Source organism: Pangasianodon hypophthalmus, chromosome 20, assembly GCF_027358585.1.
Source record: "Pangasianodon hypophthalmus isolate fPanHyp1 chromosome 20, fPanHyp1.pri, whole genome shotgun sequence".
Taxonomy (NCBI): domain Eukaryota; kingdom Metazoa; phylum Chordata; class Actinopteri; order Siluriformes; family Pangasiidae; genus Pangasianodon; species Pangasianodon hypophthalmus.
In genome coordinates, this window is record NC_069729.1 from 2428107 (window position 1) to 2449586 (window position 21480).

General features: G+C 40.3%; 1 protein-coding gene across 13 annotated transcripts in view; it reads right to left on the bottom strand.

The window, feature by feature from the left end:
* Positions 1-21480, bottom strand: part of itpr1b (inositol 1,4,5-trisphosphate receptor, type 1b) — a 110808-nt gene that overhangs the window by 87576 nt on the left and 1752 nt on the right. For all 13 annotated transcript variants that reach the window (XM_026935780.3, XM_026935790.3, XM_053226942.1 and 10 more), the window contains exons 2-11: positions 20441-20554; positions 17300-17370; positions 5125-5240; positions 4450-4536; positions 4190-4348; positions 1982-2080; positions 1441-1524; positions 1128-1274; positions 885-992; positions 8-52 (exon numbers count right to left, since the gene is read on the bottom strand). In XM_026935780.3, coding sequence (XP_026791581.1) covers positions 8-52; positions 885-992; positions 1128-1274; positions 1441-1524; positions 1982-2080; positions 4190-4348; positions 4450-4536; positions 5125-5240; positions 17300-17370; positions 20441-20532 — 1008 coding nt within the window. In that variant the 5' untranslated portion in view covers positions 20533-20554. The remainder of the gene's footprint in view (positions 1-7; positions 53-884; positions 993-1127; positions 1275-1440; positions 1525-1981; positions 2081-4189; positions 4349-4449; positions 4537-5124; positions 5241-17299; positions 17371-20440; positions 20555-21480) is intronic.

Sequence of the window (21480 nt, forward strand, 5' to 3'; positions counted from 1 at the left end):
TACTTACTGAGGAACGAGACTCTTGAGACTCTTCTTCATAGTCCGGATTCACCTTTATAAAAAAAAAAAAAAAAAAAAAAAATGTGCACAATGAGATCGCAACACTTTCAGATGCCTGGGTGTAAAATAACCACTAACCATGTGGGCTCACAATGGGCATCTTTCACCATGGCACATAGTCACCTACCTTTCATATCCGTGAATATAAATGCATAGTTTAGTGATTGTCTGCTCTAACGTGCCTCACTCTTCATACAATGAGCTACATTATAAGGAAAAATATCATTAATTTATTAGCTTAAGAGTAGAATCAATTGATATACATCTAGATAGGCTTTTTTTCTTTAAGATATCAAATCTATAGGTTTTATTTCTTCCATAACATATACATATATTATATATGCGTTCACATAAATAACACTAAAATTTTGTCTAACTACAGCAGGCTGACACTAGCTGATGTCTGCAGAAGAAATCAGACAGCTTATTCTAGCTAAAGATTCTCTGAATCAAGCTAAAATAACAAGCTAATATCAGTTACTAATGTAACTAAAGAAACTTTTAAACTAAAGAAAAGGCTTCTACATGAATAATTACATATGAAATGTTTTGCCTCAACACTTAAATTGGTCATTTTGTGATAGCTGCAGTTTTTGAAGGAAAGTTTACATCTCCACACATCGCTATTCATTTTTACAGAGCAGAAATTAACTGTGACTAGCAGACAAGCTGCTTCACATCGCTTTGTACGGAATGAAATGATCAGCCAGGTCTCCAGTAGCCAAGGCTGAGTCACTGTGAACTTCCTGAGAGTCTGAGACACTGTGTTAGATTGTGGTTTGAGAGAGAGTGAGCGGGAGAGAGCGTCCGGAAGCAGAACACACCTCACTACTCGCCTCAGCAGCCAGGTAGTGTCCTGTGGCCAAGTGCTTAAACCTGAACAGGCTGTTCCAGTAACCAGCTCCACCTCTGCATGGGTCATGCTGAACCACCTGAACGTGTGAGAACACGAGAAATTCAGAATCAGAGAGCTGCCTGGAAACTAAATTTAATGCATTTAAATGTAAAATTGAAGTTAAGCAGTCTGAAATAATGACATCTAATGGTAATGTAGGTCCATTACACACCTCCACTTCCCACAATGCCTTGCTGCTGGTGGCCGAGGTGGCAGACTGGCGCCCAGTGGTTCTGAGAAAGACATAGTGCTTCTTCCTGTAGTCATCACACGTCAGGAACTTCTCCTGTTCTGCATGAAACAGCCGCACCACATCACCCTGTGCAACAAAAGAAAGCTCCAGTGGAACAAGACTACGACTTTTAGCTCCTACTCATTATGTGGGAAGTAGGGTTGGTAGCTTACTTTCTATTTCCATCTTCAAGTATATATTAATATTCCATTCAGATTTCAGTTCAGATGATACTGTGCTCTGCAGTACATACCCCTTTCAGAATGACCTCCTTGTTGTCACTCCATTTCATAAACAAGACTATTTTCCAGCTAGTGTTGCAGTTTACTGAATTCACCTGGACAGCACGAGACAGGATTCATAACAGTTATTAAATCATAAGATAGAAATCACAACATTGGCAAACGCTCTTATTATTAAGAGCACACACAAAGAGAAGCAATATTTAAGAAAGACAAATCTATGCCTCTAAACTACTCTCAGTCCTTTTTTGGCGAAGTGATTGAAAGGAAATGAAGCTAAACATTAGCACGGGGAAGCAGGACAGATCTGCTCCAGTCTTATGAAGGCTCTTATCCAACCACCTAGCCCAATCTCTGAGTAACTGTACAAGCATGACTAGTACAGTGGAGGTCGTCATGGTATAACTTGTAATGACATTTCTGTGTCATGTCCTAGATCACAGCAAATTGTGTGAGATTAATCAATCTCATATATAACACATAGTAATAAAAATTTTTAAAAAGTCTTGATTATCTTTTCCATTTTACGTAAGGCTAGGAGGAGGGTCGGACCTCGTTGCACCCTGGATTGTCCACCAGCTGATGGGTGCTGGCGTGGAGAGGTTGTCCAGCATTCACGGGGTTCAACACCACTTTGTCTCCAATCACCACCTGCAGGGAAAGTTACACACAATTTCTTAAGAATCATTATTCATACAGACATAGCTTCACAAAACCAACTCCTATAGAATAGTGTAAGAACAGGAAGATGTCATCAGGTCTCCTGCAAAATCTATAACTCAAAAAAAAAATCCCTCTCATACTACTTTTCTCATATTCCTTTTATCCTTCTGTTCCCTATTTTCTACAGAAAAAGTTGACATAACACCAGACGCATTAAAGCAGTAAGGAAATGTATCACTATTTAACCTCAGTAACCTTTCCACCATGTGGATCTCATGTGATCCTGGTAACCAAGGGCTGTACTGTGTCACTTGCCTGGAACAGGCGTTGAGTTGATGTTTACAAAAATCATGAGCAAAGACATTGAAAAAAAAAAAGGACTGGACTGGTTCAGCAGAATTGGCTCGACAAAATTAGACACACTCCAAAACTATTTAAGGGTAGCTTTAGTAATTCATGGCTGCATGCTCTGTCCCTGGCAAACGTCCATCTTAAGACAAGGACGGAAAGCGCATGCTGGATCTGCCAGCTGTACAGTCAGAAGCACAGAGGCTGATCTGAGGACAGCCTGAAGACACCCAGAAACTCATCTGTAAACCTCTGAATTACCTCTTAATCTGATGTATATATTTTGAGCAGATTTACTTAGTCTTGCTCTTGAAATCCTCCTGTAGTGTACATGTGTTTCTCTGCTGCACAAAAAAACATTGTGTTAATTAGCTAGAGACTTGTCTCCGGTGTGTCTGCGCAAGGAAATCACTGGAGTGCAGAGTGACCTGAGGACCGAGACTGAAAAACACATACATCAAGAGGCTGCATTCATCAAACGCCAAGTACTTCAGCTGAAGCAACAGACTATGCATGGACTTAAGCTAAATAAATGAGCTAACTTTGGCCAGAATCCATATTCATATTCGAGGAAGTGTTTGTTTGGATGACTCACACAGCCTACACGTTGAGACCATGTGAAATGCACAATCTGTTATCTATACAACAGACACCGTTATCTACATTACACTCCCCCTTGTATCTTATTTTCTGTTTAACCAGTATGAATGATCACCTGATCATGCCTTGATGACAGAGGTCCTCAATCTGTTCTAGTCTGTTCCAGCTCTGGACACGGTACATGGGTAATCAGGAGTGGGCAGTAAAAATCTGGACTAGCTGAGCATCTTTGAAAACTTGACCAGGTACGCATGGTCAAAGAATGACTTGCCAAGTTGACTCATGTGTGTTAAAACAGAGAGAGCACGGGATGACGCTGGAGTTGAGCAACACTGCTGTACAGCACTGCTATAATGCTATTATATAATTCTAAATCAGCCCTCTGTTTAATCAGGCAGTACTAGCAGGCATGTGAAGGGAGCAAAATCCGTGCAGGTTTGTAGTAAGTGTCTGTGACAAGACTGAAGCATACTACACCTGTGAGTGTTCATAGAGAAATACCTACAGCATTCTCCTCATTTTACAGGACATTATACTGCAAGGAGAAGCTAATTTGTTAGAAAATCCAGTCCACAGTAGAACGCCCTGCTTCAATCCTGTAAGCTAGACGGTCAACTCATATAAGGAACGCCAATGTTGCTTCCAGACCCACCATTAAAGCACTTGCATTTATTAAACCTGTCAGTGTGAAATGGAGACCGAGTCTCCAAATGGATGCACAGATGATGTTTCTGCATACTCAGAACTTACATGTGCATAGTTACTTAGAAATTTGCTCCTTCTAATTCCACAAATTTCTCATTAGGACATTTTAATTATTAGTACAATGCTCAACAGGTGATAAATTAAGAGTAGACTCAATACAAATGTTTAGCCTTCGGCTAAACATTTGTTCAGTGTTCAGTGTGAAAAAAAACCCTCCAGCTTAAATTGACTGAGCAAGCACTCAGACTGAACCCTACAGTGAAGTTATGCAGTCTTTTGTGGAGTAGAATGAACTGTTTGTAGAACTAAGACCTGGCTGTAGAACCTAGACTGTCTCCCACTGAGTCAAGCGCACAATGGCGTGATGGACTTACCCTGTTCCCTGTGGATTAGAATGGACATAGTGCTTCCTAGAGAATAAAGCACATAGTGGAGTTTACTTACACTGTCTCCTATAGATCTGAGTTTGTAGAAAGGCTGGATGTAGAACCAGGAGCCCTCGTTTCCAGCAGAGTCCAGAGTGACGCGCATGGCATTTTTCTCCAACAGGGCAGGTAGGCGCTTGTTCACTGTCAAGTACTTATTGCTTTTCAGATGCAACAACTGCAGAACAGAAGCAGCAGTTTGTCACACACACATGAAATTCGTAGGTTTTGAAGATATTTATGATCAGCGGTCATTAAGTGTCTTATTGATCGGTTAACCTGAATGACGTTGCCGTACTGAATCACCGTCCCCAGCAGCTTCCTGTTCTCCGATTCATTCTGTTTCTTCTCCAGATCAGCTGCATGCTGTGAGACACACACGTTTCATTTCAACAGCTTCACCTTGTTGGCCTAAATGAACTCTAATCCACTTATCACACTTACGAGAAACAAATGAGTGGAAATGGGTTTTTTAGGAGTTTTGGATAAAATCAGGATTCCAGGTACACTAGCGTACCTCACTGCTGTTATGTTTTCAACAAACTGATATAAATTTCTTTATAACCACTAGCTGCACGGTAATCTGGGAGGCCAAAGACAAACACGCAACTCTTTTGGTGCATGTGAAACCTGGCATTGCATTTTTGCAGTGAACCTCTGCAACCTTGCTCAACTGAAGAACACTGAGAACACCCCCAGCCCCGGCAGATCACACTGCACTTAAGAAACCAGACTTCCCCTCACTTCCTGTCTATAAGAACATGGCTCAATGGGTCTCCCTAAACACAACAAATATGTGCCACCTCCGGGGTTCAAATCTCTGCAGTTCTAAGTAGTTGATCACACTCATGAAACAAAATAAAATAATATAAAGGACGCAATCTTTAGGTTTTTTTTTTGTCTTGTCGTATTTTTGATTCTGTTTCTGTTTGTTTGTGTGCATGTGTAACTCACATGTAGTTTGTTGAGAAGTACTGTGTCTGTAGTGCTGTTGCCGCCAGGTTTTGCTGCTTTCCAGAACTGTTTCTGTGCTGAGTATCTATTCATAGGACACAGCTTGAAGAGACAGTCTGTAGATAGAGGGGGAAAAAAATGTCATGTGGCACTACTAACACACACAATGGAGGCACATATAGAAACAAAGAAACTACTTCAGATTTACTTGTAGTAGTCATTTAGTCGTTTAAGCCAGTGGCTCTTAAAGTGGGGTCTGAGAAGTGTAACCAGGGGTCTGTGATTTTACAATTACGTGTTAAAGCGGGATTTGAGGTTGAAGTGTACTTCGACCACTCCAGGCGAAAGATTGTGTAGTGCGAGCGTCTCATCTGTGAGCGATCGTGTAGTGTCCACTCAAACAACTGATCGCAAATGATTACAGTCATGGCGTGTAAAAGGTCAGTCATTCTGAGATCGCTGCAAGTCGTGTAGTGTGAAATTTCAGAAATACAAAGCTCAACAGCTGCAATAAATAGCCAAAATCTTATCGTACATAAATGATTATCACTTATCACCTAACACTTGAAGAGTTTTACTATGTTCCATGGGGGTCTATAATTTAATTTTTCTTTAAATAAGTTAAAAAGGTCCCTGGCTGCAAAAATATTTGAGCACTCCTGCTGTAGGCACTATTTTAACTGATGAGATTTACTGAATCAAAGGCATTAGGTTTACGGCGTATAAGAGAAGAACCATGTGAAACACAATGCTAGAAAAGAAAGAATATATTATGCATAGTGTAGAGTCAATTAGGCATGAGTTTGTAACTTCATTATGGCAATAAAGCATAGAGAAGCAACAGAAGAAGGGAATTTCCAGAGAAAACCACCACAGCACATAACTGAATTACCTAAATCTATTAATCATGTTAAATGTCATGTAGCTGTTCTGCACTTTCTACCCTTCCATCATTCTAAAGGCTGTATTCAGGGCCTCTTCCTCTGCCTTCTGCCTGGTGTTGAGTGTTTCAGCCAGGTTCTGTCCCTTTAAACAAGGGCATGACCTTATTACTTTCAGAAAGACAATGCAGAGAGAATGCAGAGAGTTACCTGAGAGTGGAGGTGAGCTTAGCAAAGAGGAAAAGAGAGGAATGAGCTTAAGTGAGATGGGGATAAAAATAGCTGCTGCTCCACAACAGCACTCCTGATGTACTGATACAGGCAAAGGAGAGAGCGTGGTTGGAGAGAGGGATGTGTGTGGAAAATAAGGGGAACATTAAGAGAAGAGGGCATGGAATTTTTTTTGCTCAAGTGGAAAGTTAAGCTGCAAGCTAAGCACAGGGAATAAAAAGTTAACAAAAAAAAACAGAGCTCAGGAGAAAAGGGGGAAGAGAGAGGGGAAAGGAGTGAGAAAAGAGTGAGAAAGTAAAACAATGAGGTTCTAGTGCTATACCATGTTCATTCATTCATTCATTCATTTATTCATCACCCAGGAACGCTGGCTGCGAGGCAGGAGTACACCCTGGATACGATGCTACACCACAACAGCAGCCCCTTTATACTGAATTTCACTACTAATTCCAACAAATCCCATAACTTCTCCCATAACTGTGGCATTAATTCATGTGCAGTATAGAACAGCAGTGACTGCTAGAGGTCGTGCCACTCCGGATCTGCAGCAAGAGCAAAAACACTCTTTTCTAGTACTCTGTGCTTTCCCCTCAGTGGATTGTACCAGATGTTCAACATTTCTGGGAGGTGTTTGGACAGACTGCTATTATTCATCATGATGAAAATTCATGTTACACTCTCACCTTGGGAAAAAATGATAAACAGGACAATTGCTCTGAAGCTAGAGATTGTGTGTAGTCTATGGCTAATGCTGGTACACTAGCACCACCTAGCTGTAGTCCAGTTAACCAATCATTTCCAGTGGTTTGTCTGTAGCATGACACTTGTTTTTTTTCCTCAAGAAGAATGCTGATCAGATAGAGACCCTTATGCTGAATTTTCCAGTTGGATAGCTTATTTTATAACCAAGAGGAAATCTGTATATTAAACATCTGAATATTGGGGTTTGAGACTGGACTATTTCAGACTTAATTAATCACAGCCCTATTCATGCTCTGGATGCTTAAATTCATGCTCTTGCTAGAAGTTCATCGCTCAGTTTCTTGGATCTGGTGTTCTCGCATGTTTTACACGAGTTTCCTTTAGCGCACTCACTGGCTATTCCTCAGGTGTTCATCCTGCTATAAAATCTGAACAGATTATTTCAAAAAAGCTTGAAAACATCAAAGCATTAGCTCACAGCCTGAGTAAAATTCCCCTTGCTGAACCACTAATGGTTAATGAACAACCATAATGGGTAGGTGAAGCGATTCGTTGCCGGTCTGTTGGAAGAAAAGGCATTCAGGAATAAAATTGGACACAATATTTTAGCTTACATCAACCAAGAATGAGGAATTACACAATCCAGGAGGAGGAGAGTGCTTGAGCATGAGATAGTGGCTCCCTTGGAAACCAGGCCCTTTTAAAGTGAAATAAGTGGCCTATTAATGCTGTGAGTGATCTGATGATTTAGCACCAACACAGTTCCTGCTGCTCGAGCAAAACAGCAATGGAAGGAAGCCAAGCAACATCTCTATATAGTACACATGAGCTACTAGGAAGAAGAGGGTGGTGTTTGTAGGGGGGCAGATGGGACGTTATGTCCTTTATTCAGACTTGCAGCACTGAGGTGTGTAACTCCTGCATCTGCCACACATCAGTCTTTTCATTCAGCAGCTCTCATGACTTCGACAACAGCTCACAGTCATCTTAGCTGAATCACATGTCCATCTCGTACACCATACACAAATGTAAAGCATCAAGGCAAAATGTCGTGATGAGATTTCCTGTGTGTGTTTTTTAAGGAGTTGTTTCAGCTTCTTTTCCAGTGCACTTCATATTATTTTACTGATATATATGAAATTCTACATAATAAATGAATGTAACTAATCAGGATCTCTATGCATCTGTAACACACTGACACACACTGCACCTGGCGCATCATAAAAGAGCTGTTTTTAAACGTGTAAACCTCAGCTCAATACTTCTATCCTACACCACCACACCTCACTGACCAAACAGGAAATGCATCAACTCTACAGATCCCTCAAGCTTGGTGATGCATCTGTGCTGTGACAGCAGTGAACATGTTGAGAGATGAGCAATGAAAATCGGTCTGCGCGTTCACCTAGTCTCCAAAATATCGGTTAACTCAGAAAAATCAACTGCCGAAGAGAAAGCCAAGTGACAAAATAGTGTAAATAATTTTCATCGAGTTGAAAAAATTAACAATAACCAATGAGGACCTCGCTTACAGATCACATATACTAAAATTTAACGTTAGTCACTTAAAAGAAGAAGTTACAGTGACAAGTATAATAATAAAAGTTCAGTTTATATGCACGTACTAAATTGGTATAGTGCTTGTATTCGAAATCAACAGTATTTGATATAACTTACATGTTCAATCAGAGTAAATAAGCATCAACACTCCACCTAATAAATCACACACTCAATATTCCACCACTATTCATGCTCACAATACCAGTATACACTAGGCACCATCTGTGAATGTGAAAGTGAAAGCAGTCTTCAGAACTATGAATATGAATACATCAATCAGTAATGTGTCTTTTTTTTCTTCTATTGCTTTTAAATCAACTTGAGGATTTTTAAAACTCATTGTTTGCTAGTGAGCACACTTTAAAATAAAGGTTTTGTCCCATTTGGGTGATAAAACCTCATGAAGTTCGGAAAGAAGTTGACAAAGTGTTAAGCAGATCAGAAATACTCAAGTGGGCCAACACGTTCATTCATAAATCGTGCCATTGCAGTCAGCAGTCATGTGTTTCCTACTATGACGACTTCCGTTGCATAGAAGTGTGTAGAAGTGTGAGAAGGGCCTGTTGCAGGCCACTCTGGATAAAAGTGTCTGCCAAATGAGAAAATGTGAATTCAAATGTCAAATGATCCTACAGAGTTCGAGCTTGTGGTCGCTAAATGTCTACTCCTCTAGCCCTCAGGCCAAGTGAGCACAGCTGAACACAGTGTGTCAGTGTTGTCAGACCACAAGACTGGCATTGTTCGAGCTACTGTATCTCTCACAGGCCTGATCTGACAGTTCCTCATTTGGAGACCCAGTGGGTCATTCTGTAGGGAGGCAAAAAGGAATTTATTTACTTTTTTAGGGACTAAATGAGGGGCTGGCTTCCCATCCAGAATGTATCCCTGCCCGGGGCCACGTTGACCTTGAACATGGTGAAGCAGCTAGCTTGATACACATGAGTCACGGTCTGATAAAGCTTGTGATGCTTGAGCACCAAGCATCCTGAACTGTTTACTGTTTCATATGCCACAGTTCTAGTTTTTGTGTGGTTTTCACAGGTCCCTTGGTGCCTGAGTCAGGTGACAAAAGAGGAACTTTTCCTGCCATTTGCATAGTGGATCTGTTACATTCATGCAGGCTGTTGCTGACTCTCAACAGCTCGCCACAGGTGGAAAGAAGACAGAGAAGCAGAAGCACAGTTACAGAACTGGTCATATTAATGGTTATGTGAGATTTTATTTGCTTTTGTACATACATACAATGAGCCCTCATTTTCATCATTGCCGCTGCATAATGATTTGCCTATAAACTAGGCAGGAGTCCATATTTTGAATATTCAATATTCTAGACAGACTTTGAGTAGCAAATTAGGCAGTTCTGACTATTTTATAGTAATTATGAGTCGCAGGAAAGTCCGCTATCGGCGAGGTGGTTTGCGTGCAGGTTGTGATCATTTTCGCTCTTTGCGCACGTCATCAAGACACGCGCACTGTGGATTAGCTGCAAGTCTGAAAGCTATTCAACAATTTCAGCAACCGAATCTCAATTTAAGACAAAAAAAAAGATTAGGAGCATTCTCGTTACTCCTAACATGTTGCTGTACGGTATTTTAGATTAGTGTCACGATAAATGTGTCAATGACTAATGCCAAATGAAGAGAGTTTGACTCAGTGGTTAAGAGAGTTTGACTCAGTGGCTTTGACTGGTAATCTGAGCAAACAGGACCAAACTTGAGTTTGATTAAATGTTAATTACAGCCGTAAGCAGGACAGCTCTCTCTATTTCTCTAAACCGGTTTAGCTGGTGCGACGTGATTTTGTCGCTCACCAGCAATTTTTTGAATGTTATTTGAATGATACTTTGCAAAATTCAAGTAGATTTATTAGAAATGCCCATGCTCAGATTCAAGCATCTTTTCCTGCTCAAAGACTTTCCCACAGTTAATATGGGCTTGGAAGAAACAGCCAGTGCTCACATGTGAGAGAAGTTGAATGACACTGTGGTCAATTCTGAACATATGTTTACGAGAAGTGTCCTTCACTTATGACAAAACCTTACACAAGGTTTCACACAAGTTCTTTTGGTTCAAGCTGAAGTTCAGAAATTGATATGCAGCTGAAAGTGTGGTATTACACAGCACACAGTCATTCTTTCAACAGAAGCCCTTCACTGGCTGAGAAACCTGCTGTGTTTATGTGCGGTCAGCATTGCGGGGAATATCCAAACCTCACATACCAAAATGCCTACGTGCCACTTTAGTTTGATAGTAGAATATCAAAGTGCTTGTAATCAAATCTGCATGTATTATCTTAATTTGCTGTCAGTGTTTAAGCACTTTTCCTTTTTTTGCTGTCATTTGTCTTTTGAAATGAATATATGAGAAGTATTTTTGTACCATTTTCCATCACATTCCTGGTTGCCGGGCTTTTGCCTTGCTGTATGAGAACAGAACCTGCACTGCCTCCTCCTACACTGCAGCAGAGACATCATTCCTCCAGCTCAAGCAACGCACAAAGACTCAACTTTTTATCTTTCTGAAACTCTCCAGATGTACTGACACTAAGTAGAATTATTCCTAAATGTCACATTGCTTTGCAAAAGCATATTTATTGGTCCATTAGGTTTAATCGTCTGTTTTTGCCCGTATAAGGTTTGGTTACAGCAGAAAAGCCATTTGTACTCGTACACCGAGTCGGAAAGATGCAGGTCTCCGTACATCAAAGCTCTCAATGGTGCACCAGTTTAGGCTTCTCCATCTCAGCTACTGAACTCAATTACCCTAAACTCTTCAAATTTCACTCATTGAAGCCTGAGAGTTTAGGAAATATCAGTCAAGTGTGGTGAGAGTACATCACTTATTCTCCTGTTGGTTTTCCATAAAGAACTCTCAGGTCTCAGCAAAGAGTAACACCTAGATGCAGAAACCTTCTGACATCTATATATCCAAAAAAAAAAACCACATACCTATTCACTACATAGTGCACTATTTAGGCCATTTTCCCTTTTTATGAGCAATGTCTGAAAGCACAAGGTGGAATATCCAGTGCACTACAGTAGGCTGGTTAAAAAGTACAGTTTATAGGGATTGGGGAAACACACAATTTCAAAGACGGAATATTTCAACATTTGTTTTAGCTCTGCCTTTCGTCAGCACTGGTTTCTAGCTGGTTCAGTGTTCAGAAAGACTGGGTTTGTGAAGCTAATGATGTGAAATTTTACACAAGCTTTGTTTCTGACTACTTTCTGTTCTGTACTGTCAGATTGTAAACTCATGCTCTTTAGGCAGCAGTGAATGCTGTCTGAGTCTCTCACAAAAAAACAAAAAAAAAAAAAAAAGGTTTTCCTGTCCCTCTCAAAGGACTGGAATACTGAGGCACTGAAGTTAATTGGTCAACTTGAAAGAATTATTTCTATGCAAGCTCTCTCGCTCTCCCCTGTCACGGTGACACTAGCCAATCGTGAGCGTCTGTGAGCTTGTGCATGCGGAAGACGACGGATAGCGCTTTCCTCTGTGTGGTGCGCAGCTGGCTTCACGTGTCTTGGAGGAAGCACGTGATAGTCTTCGCCTTCCCGGACTGGTAGCTGTCGTATGATTGGGGAGATTTAACTAGTGGCTGGGAATTAGCCCAGAATAAATTAGGGAGAAAATTAGGGGAAAAAATCCAAAAAAAAAAAAAAGAATTAATAAATAAATAATGAGATATTGGTTTATTTTAATATTAAATGGAGTGTCTATACTGTATGACAGTGCAACCTGCAAAAAAGGTTTAAATTGTGCATTTTAATTGGGGCTTTCTATCAGTCATTTGAATCTTTTTTTTTTTTTTTTTTTTTTTTTTACACCCAAACTGAAGGGCATGAAGGACAGCAAAATGACAGACACAGAAAAACATCAGTTAAGCTCCCAGCCTTGACCTTTAAAATGTAATTGATTACATACACACAAAGAAATAGCTCACAAACACGAAAAATCAAAGAAAGTAGCGTTAAAACACAGACCCCATGACGTCTGCCTCATAACTGGAATTTCTGTTCACCTGATGTCACAGCTGCACCGCTTTGCTATGTGGCCAAATAAGGTGTTAAAGACAGAGTGAAATGGGGACATCCTTTCAAGACTGGTGAAAAACTACATCCCAGACTAAAATTCTCTCTCTCTCTCTCTCTCTCTCTCTCACACACACACACACACACGCATAAACAGTCACACTCACTCACACACTCTCGCTCATAGACACATTCAAATACTTGTTCTGCTGGTGCCTACATCAACCCACACACCACAAACACACACAAGGATTCACACACACACAACGCACAGCAGATCCTCATCAAATGCCACGGTGTGACAGGAAAACAAAACTTATCCTGTAGCTTTTTTATTTATCTCACACCACACACTGAACCTTATCCAAAACACACACATAAAACACCTGTCTGTCCTGCTATAAATCATTCAGTTTCTTCCACATCCAAGAGGCGTGGTGCCCCAGAGCTCTTTCCATTAATGAACTGCCTCGACTCTAGATCATACATCATCATCATCATCATCGTCGTCGTCGTCACTGAGAACAGAGGTAGGTCTAAAAGCCTGCACGTTGCTGATCAATTCAGGAGAAATCATCATGAAGTACACCAGAAAAAATGAGATGCAGGTACAATTTCATCAGTTCAGTTCACTCTAAAACGCCACCTGAATCATTGTAAAACTGCTGATCAAGGTATCTTCGCATAACAAAAGTCAATGTTGTTGTTGGATCAGTTTTCAAGCCCTCTCAGGTCTCTGCAGCTCTGAAAAACCCACACAGATGTTCTCACATCTTCCCACTTGCTCCTTTCTGGACGTTTTTCAGCTGCGTTATTCATTTCGTTTTGTAGTCAAAGCAGTTGTCAGCAACAGTAGTACTAAAACTTCTGCTTGCCTAAGGTCATCCTAAGATTCCATAAAAAATTCCTAGGATTAACTCCTATCCTTGTATAGGCAGCCAATGCACAAAACCCACACACGATAACTCAAAGCCATCCTTCCTAATTGATAGATGCAGCAAAAAACTAGCTACTAATCACACAACCCAAAACGGCGACAACACGGCCATTTTTTATTTCAGTGGCAGTTATCAGGATGAAGTAGACATGCTCTTAAATGGATTACTGCAGATTTACAGCAGGGGTTGGTGAGAATGGGAGGGAAATGTCAATGACATATCCAGCTAAATTTTAATATATATACTTTTACAAGTAAAAAAACTAAATTAATTAAAACCATTAATACTGTAGCATTTTATTGTAATCTCATAAGTAAAAAGTGATAGAAGTTGACTGAATTAATCATGGGTCATGTCAGTAGTTCTTTACATGTGAGAGTTAAACACAAATTACAGTCTTAGCTAGCTAAATCATTCTTCGTGGCTTAAAAGCGTCTTCATCTTTAGAATGCTTTAAATACACTTAAAACGGACAGACACTTTGTCAGAAAATCACAAGAGGAGGAACGAACTCCAAGCTAAACAACTACATCCCCAAAGCAGGAAATGTTCTGTAAGTACAGCGAGGAATATATAATATTTAGATTTACGTGTATGGACAGTGACCAGGCCAAACCCTTTCCCATGTGTGTGGTGTGTGCTGTGAAGCAGCTTTCTAATCAAAGCATTAAGCCAGCTTTCTTAAAAAGACTTTTAGGAGCAAAACATGAAAACTTGGCCATCAAACCAAACAAGGCAAGGACATCAACCCAAGCTGTGAACGAGTAAAACAAACTTTTTCAACATGCAAAAGATTCACTTAACGTTAACCTGCTTAACATGCTAAGGGCATTTCAGGTGAATAAATTCAGCTGACAAAAAAAAGGTTAGAAACCCTGCCATAGTTGATTATTTTATTAACTGTATTAACTCACTTTTGGTCACATGGACAGAACTGAGCAGCTTTTCTTTAATCGTCCTTATAAAAGTATGCACCAAAATCAAGGCCAAAGCCTGTTCTGACAACTACTGTTATAAGACACTGAACATCTACAGGAAATTGTCATTTACATCACAAGCTGGAGTCAGTGCTAAATTGAGCAAGGACGTTTTCATTTCTCCTTCTTTAGTAAAGTGTTCTAAGGCACGGTCGTTAACCGTTTCGAATGCCACATACGTTGTTCCAATAACCTGTTGGTTCACATGCTTTAGATGTTTAATATGAGGTAAGCTGGAGTTATTAACATATGACTTCACACACACACACACACACAAAATCTTCGACATCTTCCATAATAGTACAGGATCAAAACTAATTCAAAAAGACGAGTGAAGTGAGGCTGGAGAAATGCGCCATTCCTGTGGTAAAGCAGCACATACATTCCCTTATTTGTTCTCCAAAGTAAAAAAAAAAAAATAGTGAGTGAAGTCTGTTCCCAGAGATCCTACAGCGGGTACTATTCTGTACCGTCAGCTAGCTAACTTACCTAGTTAGCTGTAAGTTTTACCAAAAAAAAAAAGTTCCATTGCTCACGCTCCAGCCTTGACGATTTCCTGCAGAGTAACTGGCACAGTCCAACAATCGAGATACACCAGACTGCTGACAAACACCTGCATGATGCAAAAACACCTGTTTCTGTATTATCAGTGCATATTTACTACCAGTATACCATGATAGCACTACTCCTGGGTTTCACCAGACTACATGAAAGAGTTTAATGCCCAGGTAATGATGCAGACATGATGCCATGGTCATAGGTCATAGGTCAAATAAGCTGAAAAGAAACTACAGCATCTCATTGGCTTCAGCTGCAACTCTCACATTGGTACGTTCCCTAACTAATTTCTTTCCTCCCTTATGGAAGAAAAGCTTTTTCTTTTTTCACAAACACTACCTTCTGAAATTTTTAAAAAGCTTTACACAGTTATGATGATAAAAGTCAGTTTTCTTCAGGCATCTGTAGAACCCAAACCATTAGCGCTGATGTGTGGTCCTAATCATACAGGACGAATCATAACGAATCTATTAGCAGAGAGGCAGTAAAGTGGCTGCAGGGTAACAGCAGGGAGGAGGGGTTGGCCTACTCGTATTCACTAGCCTGCAGGGGGTCTAGGTGAGAGGAAGGTTAATTAGCTGCTAGCTGGCTGCACTTTTTACTCAGCACATTAGCTCACATCTTGGCTGTATGAGCCAGGAGCCAGTGGGAGCTGCATATTGAGTCAGCTCTCAGCTTTACACACATCACAACCCTTCCAACGAAGACAACGTATGAAATGCTTAGCACGTAAGTAATAACACATGACAGCCCGTGCTGTTAAACAAAAATAACGTACGTCCGGAGGCTTTTCATATAACCGCACTGTCTGCAATGTGTTATTCTGCTTGTACCACAGCAATCTGCCAATGATTACAAAGTTTAATTTATTAATGTACCAAATGTTGTGCATTTTAACAGTTTTTAGTTAACATCCAAGAGACAAGTTAGTTCCTGTTGTCACTTACATTATAGCTGGTATTCTCTCACCAGCCTCACTCTTTTTTCTCTCTCTCTCTCTCTCTCTCTCTTTTCTCTCATTCTGAAAACGCAGCTTATCATTTTACAGAGAAACCAGAGAGCATAAACGCATCCGTCCTGAAGACCTTCCTGTGCTGATAAACTTCACAAAGCACTAACACTCAAAACTCCTTCCATAAATGTTAAATAACTGTCTCCTAACAAAGAATGTCACCACATCAATCATCGTAGGGATTATTTTGTTAAACAACATGTATTTTAAAGCCGTTTTTTATTATTATTAGTCTTAGATTATGTGGAGTGTCTTCTGTACAAGTCCCTGTGTATGAGCTGTTACTATAGAAACAACATGTTGGAATAAGTGCATTAATATAAACCTGCTGTTCATGTTACAGCCAGAACTACCTGTGCAGCTATACGAAAATAATGCACACCTTCTGACCAATCAGATTCGAGCATTTAATCTCTATTGCATGACATCACTAAACTGAAGCAGGATATGCCACCAGGACAACAAACATGGCTCACATAATTAGAATAATTATATTATATGATTTTTTTTCAAGAACAAAGATAATTAGAGCAACGAGTAATTCTCTGATAATTTTATAATATATGACTGCAAGACATATGGCAAGGAGTTATGCGCACTGTGAATGGACCAAAGGAAACGCGATACATGGACCAGAATTCCAGGCCTCTCAGACCTCAGCTGGGCCACAAAATAGCTTGGAAATGCCATCTGTGTTCTGTAAAATATGCAGCGACTCTTGTAATCTGAAGATCAGACATGTATTTTCATATTATTACCACAATCTATAATGTGGAAGAAAACTATCCAGAATACATAAAAAAAAAAGTCTTCTGATTTACACCCTTAGCAACAGAAGCATAAAAAATCTGTCAGTCTGAGACTAAAAAAAAAAAAAAGTGTATTATATACCCAGTACCAAATGTATCCTGCAGACACTGTAAGACTAATGAGGTAACAGCAGCAGATGGGTATGAGCAAGCTGTAGCTGTGTATCTGCAGCTCCACCACTTATAAACCTTTTGTTATGACATACTACTTACGCACCAGCCTTTTCTATGGAGCGTAGATGAAAGAAAACAAATGCATGGAAGACAGAGAGAGAGAGAGAGAGAGAGAGAGAGCGCGAGAGAGAGAGAGAGATGGAGAGAAAGAGGACAGAAAAAAACAGCCCCAAAGCAGCTGCAACAGGTGTAAAACTGCGAACTAGAAATGAATGCAAAATATGCGTGGAAGAGGATGCGAGTAAGAGAGTGAGAGAGAGAAGGAGTGGAATTAGAAAATTAAGAAAGAGAGGTGGGTCTTACCGCGGAACTTCTTAGGAGGGCTGTTAAGATCTCCAGCTTCTGGTTGAACAACACAGCGGTCGTCCACTAGGCTGCAATCAGATAAAAAAAATACACACGTTACAGACATACAAACGCTGCAGACACAAGTAGCATGAATACATTTACTGTATGAGGCACTACTAAAGACTGGGGAGAAATCTGCAGCTGAGAGAAAATCTGAAAAATGTAGTCTGGAAAATGTAATATTTCAGTTTAATGACAGGTTGAAAATAGTTTACAGTTATTACTTGACGGTGGTTTTCATTTCTGGCTCATAATATCAAACAGTCGAGTGAGACTTTCTGCAGAAATACCTCTCATTCCACCTCTTACATGAAATAACTGTAGGGCTGTTATAGGACAAGCAGGGCTTGATGATGTGATATCGATATCACCATGACGTCACAATTTCCACACTTCATCGCAGGTATCGTGATTTTCTTCTAACATTTTTAAAAAATAAATACAAACTGATAATAAACGGATTTAAAAGTGTGCTGTTTAACACAGGAAACAGTATAATTGTTGAAGTGGTGACGATTTTTTGTTAGGAGACGTTTATTTAACATTTATGAAAGGAGTCACAAGGATTAGTGCTTTGTAACAGTCATGGTGCTTTATGAAGTTTATCAGCACAGGAGAGTCTTCAGGACAGAGCAGATTATGCTTTACAGTTTCTCTGTAACCTGAGCAAGAGAGAGAAAGAGAGAAAAAGAGCGAGGCCGGTGAGGGGACGACTGTTTATCACAGCTATAACATAAATGAGAACAGGAACTAACTTGTCTTGTGGAAGTTCCACAACATTAAATCTGAATATAAACCTTTAAAATGCACGACGTTTCATTTATTAATAAATTAAACTTTGTAATTTTGGCAAATTGCTGTGGTATAAGCAGAATAACACACTCCACACTGTGCTGCTATACAAAAATAATGCACTCGGCTTGTGCGTTGTGTCACATCACACCCCCCGGCGAGCATTATTTTCGTATAACAGCACGGTCTGTCGTGTGTTGTTACGGTCTACAGTCAAAATATTGTCTGCTGTGACTTGAATGTATTAATGTACTTTTATTATTTATTAAAGAATCAATATGTCTGCTAAATAGGTTAGCTACCTAGCAAGTCACTGATAACAGTATTTGACAAATGATAACCTAATACTAAAAATGTAGATGCGATATAACTGGCTGTACTTGTTCATTGTGCGATTTTCTTGTGGCTACCAGCACGTCAGCTATCTGCTGTATGTGCAGTATGTGATGCTGTCACTATGGCAACATTTACATGAGGCACATAACACCAAACACAGCATAGTGAAAGCCAGGACCGAGGCTTCTAATCATCACTAACGCCTGTTTCATGGTGTGAACATGACACTGAGGGGTTAGCAATATAAACAGTGAAAACACACACACACACACACACACACACACACACTATCCTGCACCAACTCTGGTCACTTGATCATCTGGTTAAGGCAGCTACAGTTTCTTAAGCCACTTGCTCTGGCTGTTGTGTGGCTTCCATACCACCCATAGTGCAAATCACAAACAGAAGTTGCTGACGTCTATCTCTCTCTCTCTCTCTCATCCCACAGCAATCACACACGGATGACCAACACATAAGCATGGACACACATGTACACCTACACACACCCACGCTTCGCTCTACTGGCAGAGTCGCAGGCCAGGTGGCTCATTACTGCCTGTCTTGTGTGAGGTCAGTCAATGGCACAGAGACAGAGCCACGCAGCTCTAAATATAGCTCCAGTTCTAGCTCCTCTCTCTCTCTCTCTCTCTCTCTCTCTCTCACACACACACACACAAAAGAGGGAGAGAAATGATTACTGGGCAAAATCACTAGGTGTGTCGTCTTGACAAATGAGTGCTGTTAAGCCGTAGTTCTTCGAATCCACACACATAGTTTAGTTATCATTGAGGAGTGACATGAGGCAGTGCTGTGTACATGAGTGAGTGTGTGTGTGCCAGAGGGGTCATTGAGACATGCCTCAGACTGGTAAAGGGGTGGATCTGAGCAACTCCACGTGGCAGGGTGTGATTAGGCCCAATGGGAAGGTGTCTTCAGCTTGGAGGGAAGAAAAGGCACTAAAGCTGAGATTTCGGTTCAGTCAAGAACGCAAGCACTAACACAAGCGCAGACACAAGCGCAGGCCTTTTACAGTCGCACAATTAACCATAATGAGTTAACATCATCATCATCATCATCTCATGAGTCATGTTTTCCTTAGATACAGGTGATATGGTCATAAAATAAAAGATTAAGGAAAGCACAAAAGATCTACTGTATACCTTGATAAGTGCATTGACACACATCTCTTTAATTATTTACAACATAATGTGAAAGTTCTTATCATCCTAAAATATCCTTATAAACCACATTCACATCTCGGAGTGGTCTTCTACCCTAGGGCTGCACAATAATGCTGAAATGACAACAATGACTACTTCGCTCAATATTGAAATGATGATCATTTATCATCATGTGTGCAGTTAAATGTTATTTTTCAGCTTATTATTTTAAATAACCTGAGCATAAAATCTTTCAAAGTGTAAGTCTATACTCCACCAAATGAATGAGAAATGAGAGGATTCTTCTTATATGCAGTGAATTCCTTAAATTAACATAATTAGAAGAAAAAAAATTACACCACAGTTTGAAATTACTGTAGATCTAGCCTACATTGACTAGCTATTTTTAGTTTTCTCATCTACAAAAGAATTGTCAGGGAAATATTTAAAAGAAAAAAAAAAGAAAGAAAGAAAAAAGAAAAGAAAAACAATATCTAATGATATCCACTTAGCTAAATTTAGCTGAGCTCCCCAACATCACAGCTGATTATGTCTGATTAACTGTGGAAGCCAATAATTAAAATATTTATATTGTAGCAGGTGAAAAACATGCCTGAGATACTGTGATCTGCGATTCTCCGAGGCAGATGCAAAACTCCCAATAGGGATGTAAACCAGCACTTCTCTGGCTAAAAATAAAATCCTGGTGCATAGCCCTAATCTACTGAGCCACTGCCACCGTTTGGGTTGATTTCAGAGGAAGAAAAGCAGGACAGCACTTGAGAACAAAGAAAGAGACAGAACATACCCCAGGGTGCTGATGAAGCCATTGGTGGAGCCCTCCGCGTACAGGGAGCAGATGTCCCCAATATGGAGAAAACTAGACATCTTGTCTGACATTTTTCTCAGCTTTTAGGTCCGCCTATTAGATGAAAGAGAAAAACAATGGCAGAAATTTATTTATACAAGTATAAAATTCAAACAGGTCATGCAAGTTCCCCTCCCCAGTGTGCCAGTTTAATAAAAAAGAATGCAATAGAGTGTACGGGTCTCATGACCACTAAGGTAGCGAGTGAGCGTACGATCATGCAAATGAGTGGTCATAAGTAGGTTATGACGATCCACGGCTTTTCCAGCGAGAGCACACTGGACTGCAGGGATAAAATCTAGAACATCACTACCTTCCCTTTTGAGGTGGCCTAGTTTTAGAGAACTCGCACAGAACTCAAGGTCTGTTCACTGTCAAAGTCGGGGGGCTGCTGTGGGGAACCCGGCCTCACCCGACCTGATTAACGGCCGAGGAAGACTGATCAAAATGTAGAGGCAATACGATTAGAGTTTATCAACATTGTTCTAACAGTGGCAACTTTCATTTTAAGGAAAGTTACAAGACGCAAAAAGGCAGAGACTTTCCAACCCACAGCTCTCGAGCAGGAAGTGGATGCAGGAATAATTACTAGGCCAGAAATTCAGAATGCAAAGGTTAACACGTTCACTTCACAGTTCAAGATTGCACAACCGTAAACAGTCCCCCTTGAACACATTGTGAATGTTTTTTTTTTAATTCCCCTTCTGCACAGGAGGAAATGGGAGGACGCTAGACGCACAATTCAACAGTTACTCTCAGCCACAGACATGCAGCCCACAGACAGCTTAATCAACGGTCATAAACCATACAGAATTAGGGTTAGGGTGATGTGGCAAAAAATATCATATCACGATACTTGAAGGCCTTTTTACGGTACATGCTGTATATCACAATATTTAAAGTTGTTAAAAAGTGGAAAGGGCCACTGAGGGCAGCGTAACAGCTCCAGGGTCCCCAGTTCGATCCCGAGCTCGGGTTAA